The sequence below is a fragment of the Aquila chrysaetos genome, chromosome 5 (genome assembly GCF_900496995.4).
Source record: "Aquila chrysaetos chrysaetos chromosome 5, bAquChr1.4, whole genome shotgun sequence".
NCBI lineage: Eukaryota > Metazoa > Chordata > Aves > Accipitriformes > Accipitridae > Aquila > Aquila chrysaetos.
The window spans coordinates 62316895-62332876 of record NC_044008.1 but is presented as its reverse complement, the minus strand read 5'-3'; the positions used below and the strand labels follow the sequence as shown (position 1 = coordinate 62332876).

The 15982-nt window shown below is 37.2% G+C and overlaps 1 protein-coding gene across 1 annotated transcript in view; it reads right to left on the bottom strand.

Moving 5' to 3' along the window:
* Nucleotides 1–15982, bottom strand: part of GLP2R (glucagon like peptide 2 receptor) — a 46048-nt gene that overhangs the window by 13387 nt on the left and 16679 nt on the right. The window contains exons 5-9 of the mRNA XM_041123750.1: nucleotides 12590–12696; nucleotides 12191–12347; nucleotides 11095–11254; nucleotides 5605–5665; nucleotides 4296–4365 (exon numbers count right to left, since the gene is read on the bottom strand). Of these exons, the coding sequence (XP_040979684.1) occupies nucleotides 4296–4365; nucleotides 5605–5665; nucleotides 11095–11254; nucleotides 12191–12347; nucleotides 12590–12696 (555 nt within the window). The remainder of the gene's footprint in view (nucleotides 1–4295; nucleotides 4366–5604; nucleotides 5666–11094; nucleotides 11255–12190; nucleotides 12348–12589; nucleotides 12697–15982) is intronic.

Genomic DNA, 15982 nt, shown 5'->3' with positions numbered 1-15982 from the left:
TACACTCTGCCCCATTGTCCAGATCATCAATGAAGATGTTAGATAGGATCAGACCCAGCACTGAGTGCACTGCTAGTTACTGGCCTCCAACTAGACTTCGTGCCACCTTCTGGGCCTGGCCATTCAGCCAATTTTCAGTCCACCTCATTGTCTGCTCATCCAACCCATACATTGAATTGATCATTACAATGGCTATGCCATGGTCCCTAAGTCAGCGCTTTTGAAGGTCTAAACAGGGTGATCCTGTCATAAGTACTGATATTATGAAAATTATCTCTTACCCCACATTAAAAATGTAAAACTATTTAGTAGCAAGCTGGGATTATAGCTAGAAACAGCCATTACAATATAAAATCTAAAATGTTAGCTATGTCAAGAACTCTAGTACTTAATTTCCTACCTAATGTGGGACAAAGAAAGCAAAATGGTACATGGAGTTTTTAAGATCAGTGTTAAGAACTACATCTGTCATAGTCTCTTCCAGTTCTCCACCACCAAACTCAGATAATGACTATCTTTTTGAAGTACTCTGAAATTTCTGGATGGCAATAATATATATAAAACTGAGGTGCCATCATTCTTTTCCAGGCTGTCTATAGATGAGTAGAGCTGCTCAGGAAATAGCAATGTACAAGGTAGCATGGTGCTTTCTTCATGACTCTTTTCATTATATTTTAAACAAAACAGGACTGTGGAATAAGGTTCAATAAGATCAAAAAAGGAAATACGAACTTTGCATTTCTGATGTTTCACAAGAAAAAGGTTAGGAATTTTTGGCCTTTACACCAACTTATACCCTATGAGGACAAGGTCCAGCTGCAGTACCTGGCTTTTATAATCCATGCATAACCATCATTAGGTAGTGCTGATGCACATTTCACCAGTGGATTTTAGATAAGTTTGCTGAATTATATTCAAGAACAGGATATTGAGAGCATCCTGTCTGGTTATTACATGATCTCGCTCTGGGTCTCTAACCCCTTCATTTCTGCCCACTATGTATTTCTCCTGCCTCCATACTGTGTCTGTCCCTCTATTCAATTAATCTTGCTGAGCATCCTCTTAATTCCTCTTCACCACTCTTTGCTCCTTCTTCTTCCCCATTTGTAGCCACATCTGATGTTCCATTATCTTGCAATCTGATATCATCCCTTTTGCTTAACCTTTCAATTTCAGTTCTCATTGATTCTTTCCCTGCCTTTCCCATAGTATCAGTGGTGGAGTCACACTGACGTTGATCAAGCCACAGAAGGAATCTCCCCACATTCAGCTCCACTGCTGGCCACCGTCATGTACACTGGCAAACCGGATTCTGTGATATCAGGTCTGCACATATATTTCCTGTTTACTTTAGGAGTAATTTCCAAGTAAAGGTCACTCAGTATGATCCTGAGGAACAATCACAGACAGAATGTTCTGCAATGTAACAGCAATGGGATGTCTTAGTGACAGTTATTCAGAAAGTTTACAGCCTCTTCTAAAATGAGTGTTGGTATCAAAACACACAAGAAGCAATGGGTGAAGATATGTGAGTTCCTTCACCACTTCAAGGACTCAATACTACAAGACTCAACAGACAGGCAATTAGGTTTAAGAAAGCCATCCCAGGAAGAACCTGAGCCTGGTCCTCTATACACATTGCTGGGAGGTGAAACAGCTTCAACTGTCCTCTAGGTGCTGCTTGCTCTTCTGTAGAAAGATGTCCATGAAGTCTAACTGATAATGCTGTATCTTTTAGACTTTTTCTGTATTTTCTAATACTTAATGACTATAAGCACTGGTAATGATCAGAGGCTACATGCTTAGAATAAATTAAACTGCTGGGGCTATTTGTGTCTGTGAAATAACACCAAGGCAGAAGATTCCCAAATGTAATATAAAAAAGCAGGGATTAAAAATTATGTTAGAGGAATAAGATATATGTGTGTCTATCTATTTACATATAAATCTAAGGTGACCTCTCTTTTTGCCAACTTTAGTTAGAGGGATTTTTGAACAAAAGTTTATCCCTTCTGTCACTTTACGTCCACCTTGATATTTCCGTGTATTGGTATGTAGTAGGAAACTATATCTTACTTGTTCCCAAATGTCAAAGGACAAAAATGTCACTAATTACAATGAAAAATGAAGGAAAAAAAACAAAACAGGAAAATGTATTTTCCCCTAGTTTTGGGTGATGATGACAGGAGCTCTCCAAGTAGTGACATGAACATCTGAATTAAGGTTAGAAAGTTATCTTTAGAAATTTCTTTATATCTAGTCTGAACTTCATATGTTACAGCTTTTGTCTATTTTTTACCACCCTTTTGCTGTACCCTTCTGGCCCCATATGCCCCCATTGTTATTGCTACTGAAGACAGCAATTAGATCCCCTCTTAGCCTTCTCTTCTTAAGTCTGAATAAACCAAGTTCTCTCAGCCTCTTCTTGTACATCACGTGCTCCAGGTCCCAATAGTTTTGATGGCCTCTGCTGGACTGTCTCTAGCATGCTAACGTCTTAAAAATGGATATAATATTCCAGATGGGCTTTCACAGGTGCTGAACAGAGATGAATAATCACTTCCTCTAACATGCTGTGTTCTTGTTGTAACATGCAATCTTGACATTACTTCTCTTGCTAAAAACAGTGGTTCACATCCTCAGTTCTTTGCACTGATTTACACCAGCAAAGTTTATGCCCTATTGGGTCACTGGCTAAAAGGAAATAGTACAGAAATAGCTTAATTAAAAGGTATTTTTAAATTACTGATTGTCTCTACCCACTCCTAGTCTTCAAATTACTTCAGAATGCATTCCTGGCTCTTAGGTCTGTTTAATTTTCTATTATTTAGGGGACTTGCTCTGAGTTGAGCATACTAACATCAGTGAACTTAATATTCTTACAACAAAAGCAAAACACTTGATCTCTTTGATGTAACAGAAATGCTATTATTTGTTTCTGCTGGTCATGTTCTACTAGCTGTGTATTTTCTGCTCAGGCCCTCAAAAAGTAAACTAAAGATTGAGTCTTCTTTCAGAATTAGACATATCCAGGAAGAAATTTGTTCAGATCCCCTCAGGTCTGGACTTCATCCATCTTGACCTTTCCCTCAGTTTTGAGACAGTTTCAGTCTTTCTTAATGCTTTCTTTTAGCTTTTGCCTCCTCTCACCTCTCAGGCCTTTTTGCTTTCTTTTCTGGCTCTTCTCTCCACTGCAATGTTTTGGTTGGGGCTTTTTTTGGTGTTTTGTTTTTTTTTTTTTGATAGAGAGTTCTTCATTGTCCTTCTAATTATTTACTTTTTTTGATGGCTAATAAGTGTGTTTCTCTGTTTCACAGCTCAGTTCCAACTATGCCCACTTTCTCTCTCACATGGTTCTCTCCAACTCAGCAGCAGCAAAACAAAGTCCATTATTTCTTCTCTAAAGTTTTAATTTCCAGATCTTTTCTCAGTGTGACAGAAACCAATACCCGCCTTTCCAACTGATGCATTGAATGTATCAATTCCTCAATATTACACTTTGAGCAATCCTTCTTTTACTTCCCATACACAGCAGCATGAGTAAGGTACATTTCTCCTCTACAACATTTGCTGTCTGTCTAGCTAACAAAATCACTTATTCCTCTAATCCTTTTATGCCTTGCTAACTGTGTGGGAATATAAGGTATTCTGGACACAAACCATAGTCCCACCTATCAAAATTCTGTGTTCATAATTATGTCCTCATGAGTAGTTTTGATCATGCTATTTCTGTCTCTTCATTATCACCACATTTCAGGTGTATGCTTTTTTGCATTTGTTTAAGAAAAAAATTCATAACTCAGTCTTGTCATGCTACGCTTCATTTTTTTTTCATTAGATGAAAGTTTTCTACTCCTGACCATCAGTACATATGTTGCTACTTCTCTTCATCCTTGTTATCATAAGATCTTCCTCTATAGAGAATCAGGAGCTTTCTAGTGGTGCTCACCACATGGTAGCACTCTGCTAAGTAACCTGCTTACTGAGAAAATGAGGGTAAAAATATAAGTAAAATATATGAGAAGCAAAAGGCTCCATCTTTTATATAGATGGAGCTGTGCAGAATTTACTGCACAGATAAACAGCAGTGTTTTGAGAGGCTGACACTGAAATCTTTGCTGTTTGTAGATAGACAGAAAGGAAGCTACACCCATCCACACACAGTAAGAAACTTATTTTACAATTTTTTCTGTCTCATCTTTTCTAATCCAAGAATTGGATTATACCTGGAGAAAGGGTCACAAAAGACAATCACACTTGTGCATGATATTAGGAACAGATGAAATAATTCTTACTGCAATGGAGAACAACACTGGTCCTCGGATGATCCACCAGATTCCCATGTGTTCATTTGTTGCCCAGCACCTGAAGAATAATTTAAAGTATAATTACATTATTTTCATAGATAAAAATTAGAAAGCTTACATAACCTATATATATATATTTCAAAAGGAAGTTGACAAAGTTCAACTTTTTCAGGTAGCACTCAGGAGAAATTGAATGAAACTAGGAAGAGTCTCATCAACAACTGTAATTGTATTTATTTTGAAGATCTTTCCACCAGAATGTTGAGAGAGGTTTCCCTAGACTGCAAACTTCAAAACTATCTGGCAAACTCAGTCTTTCAATCCACACAACTGTACATGGCACCAAACCTTCATAATGTAATTCATCTTACTCAAATTTATCTTTCTGAAACTGGAAGCTGGAAATGGGTAAACTATGAATTGTGACCATGCTTCTTGACCTGCTAAAAAGTATGGATGCTGTTTCCTTGAAGCTGTCTCCTTTTCTCCTGGTCTAACCTTCTAATTTGTCCTATGCACATGTTCCTTCTTGCTAATTAGCCTGAAACTCTGTAGGTCTTGGCTTGTCATTTACTGTCTATATAACATCTAACTCTATGAAACTGTAATTATGATTTGGTTCCTGATGTTGTTGATTAATAACTATATTGGTGTTCCAGACAAAACTCTCTAGGAACCATGAATAATAAAGAGGAAGAAAAGAAATCATACATAAACCCCAAAGTTTATGTGATGCCATTAACAGCATTATTGAAGACCAGAAGACTGGAAAACTGATGCTTACTAGTGCAAGTTACTCTGATTCATTCACTGAATACTGAACACAATCATTTAATCTCAGTTTTTAGTGAATATCAGTTTTTGTCATTATCCTACATAACAAAATTTTTTTTTCAAAATGGCAGTGAATACTAATTAAACTTAAAGTGTAGATGGTCTCCAAGGAAAGCACTGGTCTCCTTTTCTTACTAACAAGATGCTCTCCGTGAAGATGTTTGTGCTGAAAATTTGCTTATGTAAGTGGATGAACATTGGATGCAATAGCTTTCATTTCAGGAACAGTGAATGTTCATTCTACTTCTTGATTTATGCATAAGTAAATCTAAGAATTCCTAGAAGTAGCTTAATGTAAAAGTACTAAAATTTACCTAGAAAATATAACAAATATTAATAGGTGCTGTATAATCTTAATGTAATCTAGTAGTGAATACTTGTATCAATTACTGTCAAGGGCTTCCAGAAAAATTAAGCAAATAGAAAGCCAGTATTCTAAGGCACATTTTATTTAGTAACCTACCCTGTGTTTTCCAGTTTTGATCTGCTTATTCCCCAAGGGCCAACAAACAGGATAGGTACAACTGAAAAGAAAAGGAGTCAATTACAGCCAAGCTTGCAGAATGGTTCATACAAAACACAGGTATGTTACAGTAGTGTGTGGTGCCAAGACACGTGCTTTTCGGTCTTCTGTTTAAAGTTGTGCAAAAATCAACCTGATCCTGGCTTTCCCCATTTGTAAGTCTAATACAAAATGAAATATCATTGTATAGTTGAATCTTGCATTTTCAGACTGATATATACATATATATACACACATACACTGCCAACCTGTCCAAATCTTCCAAATTCCTGATCCTGAGAATTCAAAATAATTGGCACTTGAGGCCTCACAGACTGCCTAAGGCACCAGTTGGTAACATTTTTATTTGTTGAACCTTAACGAGTTTTCAGTGGAGGCATGGAACTCTGTCTAGTTAATTAAAACAACAGACAAAGGCTTGTTCACCTGGCTTACCTTTCTTGGACGCCTTAAATATAATCCATGGTCCCCATTGCCCTATTGTTGTTCCCCCTCTGGGAGATCATAGACTGCAGACTGAAAAAAAAAAACCCTGAAATAAAGGATTACTACACTATTCCAGTGGTCTACAAATGTGCAGACACAAGCTTCAATCGCAAGCACAAGGCACATAAGCTACAAAAGGCAGGTGTTTGACTGGATTCTCAGCCCAATAACACACAGGAGATTTTCTGGTGGATGAGGAAAGGAGATGCAGGTCACTCGGGCCAGAACAGGATCTATTCAGGATTCTGGGACACTAGCTAAGGTCATGGGGACAGTTGGAGTGTGGCAATACAGGAAAAGGCCCAGAATCAATATGGTCTCAGAGATAATAGACCTCCGAGTGGGTAAAATGAGGAAAGAGAGAGAAAGGGTCTCACTTGGGTGGGAGATGGCATTGGTGCAACAAGTAAGTCTGAGAGAACAATCAAGGCATGGATCACTAGGGAAGGGAGCTACACATCCAGGGCAATATGAGGTTGTCCCATGGGGAAAGATGACACCAAGGAGGATGAGGTAATGTTATCAAGTGCAGTTCCTGGACAGTAGCTGAGGAACTGTGTCTCAGTAGATGTAAGCATGGTTCTCCCCTGCTGGGTCAGCAGCAGCAGTACTACAAATATCTGTAAGATAGGTGCCGGATGTCCCATCTTAGTAGTAATTTTAATAAATATAAATAAGAAATTAAGCTAAATAGTGGGAAAAGGCCTTCAGGAAATCGGTGAATACGACACATACGAATATGAGACCAATGAAGGGGACTGACAGGGAGATGATCATTATTATTTATGCTCTTACAGTAGCGAGCAAATTTCTGAACAGGCTTGTCCTACTGCAGTTTGAAGAAGGAATAAAATGATTAGTCCCTGTTCCAACAATCCAGTGATCAAAGCAACAAATGGATTTAGAGAGGTGGGAAGAGTGAGGAAGCAAGGAGACAACACTAACCAGAGTGAAAGACAGTGGTCTTGGTGTGTCAGAAGCCTCTATGCTAATACAACCATATTAATATAGCACAATCTTTAAAGAGGATTGTAAGAGGGAACAGAGAAATCAAGGCATGGATGGTGAGAAGGACGGTCTAAAGTGTAAGGTGCAGCAGAGGAGAAAGCCCAGAGGCTTGGCAATGGACAATGAAATGTGGTGTTATGCTTTTACAGAAACTTTTAATAGATGAGGAAGGATGGGAATGAGTGTGAAAGTGAAGGAAAGTAGTTAATGCCTAATGAGGAAGAAGCACAAGAGGAAAAGGAGGGGTGTCAAAAATGGGATAGCATGTTCAAAACTTCAAGCCTGAAAAATAATTTTTACAGCAGCATAGTGGATGAATACAGGTAAAGCCAGAAAAAAAGGATGCTGTAGAAAATAAGGCAAGTTCCAATGTGACTATATCTAGAGATGCATGAAAGGGTTAAGGTAATATCCTACTTCTCTTAAACATTGAAATAATTCACTCTTCAAATGTACTTGTCTTCTTCCTTTGGTTCTAGAGAGAGTCTCAATATTAGTTACCTAAATTTAACCTTGTTGGATAAAATGAATCCCCTCCTCCATCAAGTAGACTAAACTAAAGATTTAAGCACTACCTGATTGTAAGAAACCACAGGAAGTCTGATATGAAAACACCACTCAGAGCACTCAATAAACACAGCATACTGGGAGAGCAGAGGAATGACAGAGGTTGGGAGATGGCATGAGGATGAAAAAATTAAGAATTCTGTTTTAATCACATGGAGCTTGACTTCATAGTTAAATAATCAGGAAAGTGTTAATTTTTTTAATATTAACTACTTGATTTCCCTGTAAACATAAAGAAGTTGGTCTGGAATACTTGGGACTCATCACTGACTGTGCAGAGAAGGGTATAGTAATGTATTTTAGCTTCTTTTTTATCAAGATCCTTTACCCTGAGAAACTAGACTTGTTTTGGGACAAGAACAATTTTCTGAAACAATTCTAACCAGCAAATTTCTATCAAGGTACAAAAATGCAATTATTTGAATAATCCAGTTTCTGTTTTGTATTTGTCCTGACAAAATATTACCCTCCACAGAGATGTCGCAATATGTACCTAGATTAGTCACCATATCTGAGCTGTAGTATACTGGCATATATGTACATGTCCTTCTCAGCTTAAATGTGTGAGTGGATTTGGTGAAAAAAGATTTCATATGTGGAATTTCACATCTGCCTTGGAACCTGAAAGAACTGCATTTGAGTATCTAGTATTGACTTTGAGGTACCGTGTTACAGATTATCGATGACTAGTTTGTTTAGGCTTTCCTTATCTCTTCATCGTAGGTATTGATTTCCAACAAATTACTATGTTAACTTGATGAAGTTAAACTTCAGCTTGACTTGAAGATCAATGCTTCTGTTTCAGATGTGAAAAAACCCAACTGTTTTTTCCAAGTATTCAATAAAACATGCCTTTCCCCATTGTACATGCTTCCTCAGTTAAAAGCAATGATTTTCCCTGAAGCTGCTTTCTGATCTGATATCAAAATGTCAGGTTATGCTATACAATGAAATAATTTTGGTTTAAAAAATAGATCAACCTTTTTGTTTTAAACATGAGAAATGAAACCTTCCAAAGGTTACAGCACTTGCTTTGTATGCATGGACTGACATTTCTGAAAATATGTGTGTTTCCATTGCAAACACCTCTGTCTAATCCTTGTTCTGTACTCTCAGCTCTTTCCATATTATTAAATTGTTGTCATGTTGATCAGTAGCGAAGGCTCTGCATTTATCATCAGGGCCTCAGAACTCCTCAGTTTCTCTAGACTAAAATGACCTGAATTTCTTAACTTCTGGAGATATGCTAGTTTTTATCTGGTCTTTAAAGAACTAAGAGGTGTGAGGTGCTAAACAGTCTGTTAGAATTTTCCTATTGTTACAGGAAGCTAAATAAAATCTTGGTTTGGATTTAAAACTGTAAAACAAGAAGAAAAGATCATAGGTGTTCTTATCGTTAACAAAAGGAAAAAATGTCAACTATGAGTTTTACATTCACTTGTAACTGACTTAATACTCCAAAATTAAATGTGTCACTGAAAAAATTACTGGGTCTGAGTACTTTTTTATTGATCTCTGATAACAAGATTACACAATGCACAAAGTGAAGCAATCTGTTGTACTGACATCTTCAGAACAATACATACAATACTGTCTCATGCATATTCAAAATCTGCTTCAAATGCTATAAGAGGCAAAAGTCAGATATCTTTTAATCTTGTCAGTAGTAGTAAACACAAGCCATTTCTATAAAAGAGAGTTAATGTTTCTGAGTTCTTTAATGGACCTTTGTTCTTTCAGACCAGATAGTTTTGCCCTAAATTAAGTTATCTTGTGTACTTCAACAGGGTTTTATATCACGCTTTTGAAACTTTTTTGCTCAGGTTTCCCCCATGTGGTATTTTAGATGTTGAAGTCCTGTTTCAGATCTTGCTTTAAGCATTGACATTTTTCTACAGCAATGGTTCTTTGTTAATAAATTAATACAGTCATATTAGAAAAGCATAAAAAATGACCTCATCTGAAATTCATTTAATTCTCAAAATTTCTCCAGTAGGCTTTTTTTTTTAGATGCTATCCAAGTCTCATTTAAAATTCAAGAGGTAAGGTAGATGTCAAAGAGAAGTAAAGTGAACTGTCTTCATTCCCTGTGATTGTTACAGAGCCTGGTACAACTTTTAGACAACTAAAACTGAATGACATGAATTACTGTCAAACTGAGAGGGAATTTGCCACAGCCTCGATAACAATAACCAAAAATTTCCTTTAAACATGCAAATATTGTAGCATTCCAACTGTAATGTTTATAATTTCCATCTCAGCTGCCATTTGCTTCAGCTATTTATGTTTGAGTTTAAACACCTCTTTAAAATCATACCTCATCCTCGGTAGATAATTTCAGCACAGTGCAGCACAGCAAACGTGGAATAATATATTTACAACTACATAATCATCCACCACAATAAAATCCTTCTAAAAATCACTTTTCCTTTTTTTTTTTTTTTAAGTGGGCTATACACTATAGTCCTACAGTCCTGGATACATAATTTTATATTTGACAATATAGTTCAGTAGACATAGATGTGGTGATAGTGAACCAGCTTGTAAAACTGTACGTTGATAAAAGTTTTACAGTCAGAAGTTCTTATGACCATCCACCCTATCCTCCTCCTTAACTCAGGCCACTGGGTTTGAATCAATAAGTCTTGCAACAAACCTACATACTGTCTAAGAGTACATTTCTTCATTTAAAACCTCCAAAGGCCTCCAAGTTGTACAGGTAGCTTTTGGATGATTATTGGGAATTGGGAAACCTTGATTTTCTCCTTTGTCCAGGAAAGATGCAGAATTATGCTGAGTAAGCAATAAACATAATTGTCAGATTACATGACATAATCTACACAAAATTGTTCAAGTGCATGTAACTAAATTTGCATTGTCTTTATTCCATGAAAAATGCCTGAAATACAGGACCTGAATCATGCAATGTTTCAGATTGTTCTCTAACTTAAAGCACACTTTAGAACTTTAAGGTGAGCTAGGAAGGTGAACATAAAAAAGAAAATTGTTAATGTTTAGACATCTTTGCTATGTAGGTGCTCTATTACAAAGGAAGAAAATGAAGTGGCTGATAGTGCCATAGTATTCAGTGGTGACAGAAAATACAGCCAAATACAGTCAAATTTCTTCTTGTCCTGTCCACTAGGCTACTGTTTTCTTATGAAACAATTCACCCATTTCCTGTATCTGCAGGTCAAGCTGAACTGCAATGAATGTATCGCTGCTGGTATACCTTTATTGACAACTGCTGACTTCAAAACAAAGAAACAAAAAAGAGTTCAGACTTTTTCTTTCATCATTACAAACTATCCACCACTGACTCAGAAAAGTACCACAGAATCAAGAACTTGCAAATTATTACGTACTTACCCCATCCTATCACAATATATGTCTGTAGCAGTCGTCTTTCGGAAAGCACAGCAGTTATCAGTAACGTATGCAGATAAATTCCTTCTACTAATAGCCAAAAATAATTTGCCCCAACAAAGTAATGCATGAAAAACTGTGCAGTCCTGCAAATGATTACAATCTGTAGAAATGAGAGACCAGGGATCATTGTTAATATACAAAAGCTCTAACAAATTCTGGTTTTCTCTTGTTACTTTAGCAACCATTTTGAAACTAGCACATGGTCGTGATATAACTGTGGTTCAGTCACATACCTCACAAGACTCTCCTTGGTGCTTGGAATAGGCTGGAGGGGAGTGCAACTATTTAAAGGCTTCTACATTGTCAGAGAGTTTGAGTGGAGGTGACAAGTAGGAAAAGACAGTGACAGTGTAGGCTAGGGTATGTGTTCTTTGTCATGATCTGCACATTAGAATTTTTACTGATGAGCTATTAAAATAACAGTCACCATTAACATCTTGCAGGTAATTTTGCTTGTTGACATGGACAAACTATATTCATACACCATCATGCAAGTATAATTTATCTACAGTAGTCGCAAATGAGAGATATTTTCATTCCATTATCTAAACAAGTATAAGAAAATTACATTTTCCTAATACAGAAAAGCCTTTAAACTATTTTTTTCTTAGTGCTTTTTCACAGCAAATACATTGTCTGATAACATTATCTTAAAAACAAGATTTGTGTGCAATGCAATGTGCTATGCATAACAAGAGTGAATAAATACAGTGTTATGCAAGTGCCAAATAAATGTGTTGATTTCTTCCTAAAAACTACAAGTGTAAGTTGTTTTGCTTAATTGGATGTTTCTAAATATAACTATTGATTATTTTATTGTTTCTATACAAGGCTTCATATAAAATCAATCTATTACAATTTATCAATTCAGAATTTTTTTCTTGATTACCCCAAGCTTTATCAGCAAAATTTCAGCATTCAAAGCTCAACTAACAAACACCTCAAAACTGCTGCCATATAGCAAACTTTCAAAACCTGTAACTGTTACGGCCCCTAGCAGCACACATTTACTATTAGCAATGAACTAACAAGTTACCTCAGGACTGAGGTATAATATCCATCCAGTTTCATCATTTGGTCTTTTGGAGTAAATATTGTAGTATACAGTGTCTTTTATAAGAACTGCTGTGGCGCGCAAGATAAAAGATGCAAATAAGTTCATATGGATGTAGTTTCTTGTGCAGTGAAGTTTTCTGTGGGAGAAAAAATAACGTATGAATCCCCTGGAATATGTATAATTTGCAGAAATAAAAAAAATAGTTGTATTCATACTGTTGCTGCCAATGGATTTTGTTTAGGAATTGCTTTTAGAATGCTTATTAGGAAAATACAAGTTATTTACATCGGAAGCTAAGCAATAAATTCAATTACATGAAAAGAAGAATGTGTATACTGGGGTCTGTACTTTTAAAATGCAACAGAAATTTGTACTAACCTGAGTAAAGAAAGTATAAGGAGAGCTAATACAAGTGAGGTGAGAGAAAAATAATATCCTATAGTGTACAACAGCTGTAATGTGGTAAGTAATTTATGTTCTTCTTCCTAGGAACAAAGAATAAAAATGTGTTATACATACAGGTGTTGAAGATTAACCTAAAAACGTGAAATGATCTGTTTCTTTCTATGCAAGATGTTCTTTGTACGTATATTAAGCTGACAGTCTAAAGACACTTAATCATTTGTATCAGAAAAGAAAACAGCTAGCATTCTTTAATCAAGGACATCCTGGAGTAATTGGGCCTTGAAGAACCTCAAAGAAGAATTAAAAGACAGATAAGAAGGAAACAATCCACCCTAGAAAGCGCTGAAAGTTGAGTAATTGATAATGGACATGAGGTCAGTGGACATCTGCGGTAACGGGGAAAGGTAGAGTCAGCAGGGGGAGATCACGACCACCGACTCAATTCAAGACCTAGAAGACTTACTCCTTGCCACTCCTTGAGCATGCACTGTAGAATAACAGAACACTGTACTTTTAATGTGAAGTGGGGAAAACCTTAGCCCAATAGATACGGTGGCAGATAAGTGACTACCAATAAAGATTTTGGGGAAGGACTTTGGAAACTAAGTGGGTGAATCTAAAACTGTATAAATTGCTTGCTTGTTTAACTGCAGGGTGTGCTAGCTTTGTGGAATTACCACCCAGCACCCATCTTTGCACAAATATGAAACAAATAATGTCTCTTCTGAGTGTGTGATTATTGGCTCATTGCACACCAGGTGATGAATCTGCTTTTCAGACAACACAGGCAAGTGGGCAGAACACAAACACAGCTCAGAAACTTTTGAGTCCAACTTCTTTGTGTTGCAAGGTAGCCAGGGGAGGTTTCTTATGCCTGCTCCCTGCACTGCCTCATGAAATCATTGCATGATAGAGACAGTTGCAGACAGCCTTAGTTTCTTTTTAAATTCGAAGGTACTCACGGTCTCATTTTCAGATCGCTCCTGCACAAACACCATTCGTAGTCTGATTTACAGCTAATCATTGCCATGATTACATGCACCAAATGGATCCTGGTGGTTTAATAACTGCAGAGATCAACTCACTCAACCTGTACACACAAGTGCAATTACTATGTGCGTGGCCTGGGGACACAGTTACACATCAGTTGTGTCTGTGCAGTTTTGAGAGTCAGCTCTATCTCGAGTGATTGAAATAGAATGATTTCTACCACGAGTTCAAAGAAAAATATCAAAATTATTAAATTAGAGTTCTCTAGAATGTCTTTGAATGATGGATAAGACCTCAGAGGAGGAAGGGGGGCACTCACGCTTTCTTTCCACTTTGCTTCATTTAATATTTCTTCTTGCTAAGTTTTTCCATTTAGCTGCTTATGTCTACCTCTCATCTCTTCATATTGCTTTTCTAGCTCAAGAAAAGCTTCTTTGCAGAGGGGACATAGAAATACAGCATATGTGACTTTCATAATCCATATTTGGCCTGGAAAGATTTTCTTGGAACCTGTGTCTTTTCCTCAGTGATTTCGCTGGTTTTGTTGTGAATTGTCTTACTGCTCAGCACCAGGGATTTTAGCACTGTCTCCCTGCCAGTAGTTGTCTCTAATCAATTTATGCTAATGAGTACTCTCTGGATAGCATGGGTGAGCTGTGCCTGCTGGTAAAAACTGTCTTGGAGAGGGTGAAAGTGCCCAGGGAGAGCAGTGTGGGTGCAGGAGATTCCCATAGCACAGCCATTAGTCACTCTGCACCATGAAAACATTCAAACAGGAGTGAACCTAATAAAAAGCATGAGTTATCTTGGCTGTACCAGTTTTGCAACACCAAAGCAAATGAAGTCAAGCTGACTCCTCTGATGTGTGCAGATACTAGCTCTGGGTTATTTCTAACATCTTGGGGCTTTCCACTAAGTGTAACAAACAGGTACAAAACCACATGTAGTGTTGGTAGGAAAGCTGGTTAAGCTTTCAGAGAAATCATCTGCTGTCACACCAGATGAATTAATGCATCTCCCACCCACAAGTTTGCCATCCAGAATGGACACCAAACCATGGAAAACTCTCAGTACTTATGGATATTTATCACACTTGTATAAATAAACTGTAAGTTTGGAAGTTCAAGTACTCACTATATAAAGAGTTTAGTAAAAACTTTGTAGTACATGGGGTTCCTGAACTAATAGTGTTGTCCCACAAATGGGGTTCATTTACCTGGTGTACAAGCCAATAACACACAGAGTCGAGGTATTTTCAAATTAATTTCATTGATGTGCATGAATGGGTGCCTGTCTCAAGACAGCACACCCTTGTCTCAAAAATCCTCACATTTATACATTTAACTAATACATATTCATTGTTATTTTCCTTAATGATTGGTTCTTTCTTCTTTACCCCTCATGTAAATTAGACTCTGTCTTCTTCCTTCATTGTCTTCTTTTGAGCAGGTAATATGATTTGAGTAGGTGGTCAATGAGTTGGTGATTGCAATCTCCCCCTGTAGGAATTACCTTTTACCTACTTCTTCCCTAATCTTGGCAGTTCCAGGTGGTTCTTCAAGGTATATTGACCAGACCATAATCCATTACCTTTTCTGACATAAACATAAAGCCCCATTGTCTAGTAGTTAGTTCCTAAACCCTAAATCATGTCTAGTTATTGTTTCCCTATTTTAAATATTAACTGATGGGGGCTGTACACAGGACTTTAGCAGCTCCCTGGTTATTTCAATCATATTATACATATTAATTGATAATAACAGTGTTTAATAAAGTAATTAATAAAGTAATGTTACTCAATAAAGTAATGAACAGTGCTCACCCACTAAAGTAGTAAAAAGTAAAAAATAATCAACAGTAATAGTGCTTACCTAAGAGACTTAATTTTGACATCAGCTAAGCTGAACTCTACGGCAAAAGAAGTAACAAGAAGCTGAAACCAGATAAGCTGCATGCTTTACTGTTATCTGAAACTCTGCTGCATTCGTTGCAATTCATTGCTCAGTGTGCAAGCAGGCAAGAGGATCAGATCCCTGTTTCACTGCTTGAGCTGTCCCTTATGTTAAACATAATTCGGGTGGTGGAAATGAGCTTGCTCGCTTGCAAACTGCCTTCTCACAGAGAACACGAGCCAGGCTTCTTTGCAGACACAGAGCGAGAGAGCACAATTCCCAGCTTCACAAACCAAAGCTGATCAGTAATTGTTTTCATTTTATCTTCAGTACAAAGAGCTGAGCGCTGTCGAGTTGAGAGTATCTAGTTTGCTCTTTATTCAGCCTCGGGAGAGCCATTCCATCCTGCTGACAAAAACCAACGCTTGGACTGCATGCTGTATCAGGCCAGGAAGGATTGTACTTGCATTATGATGAATCCTTC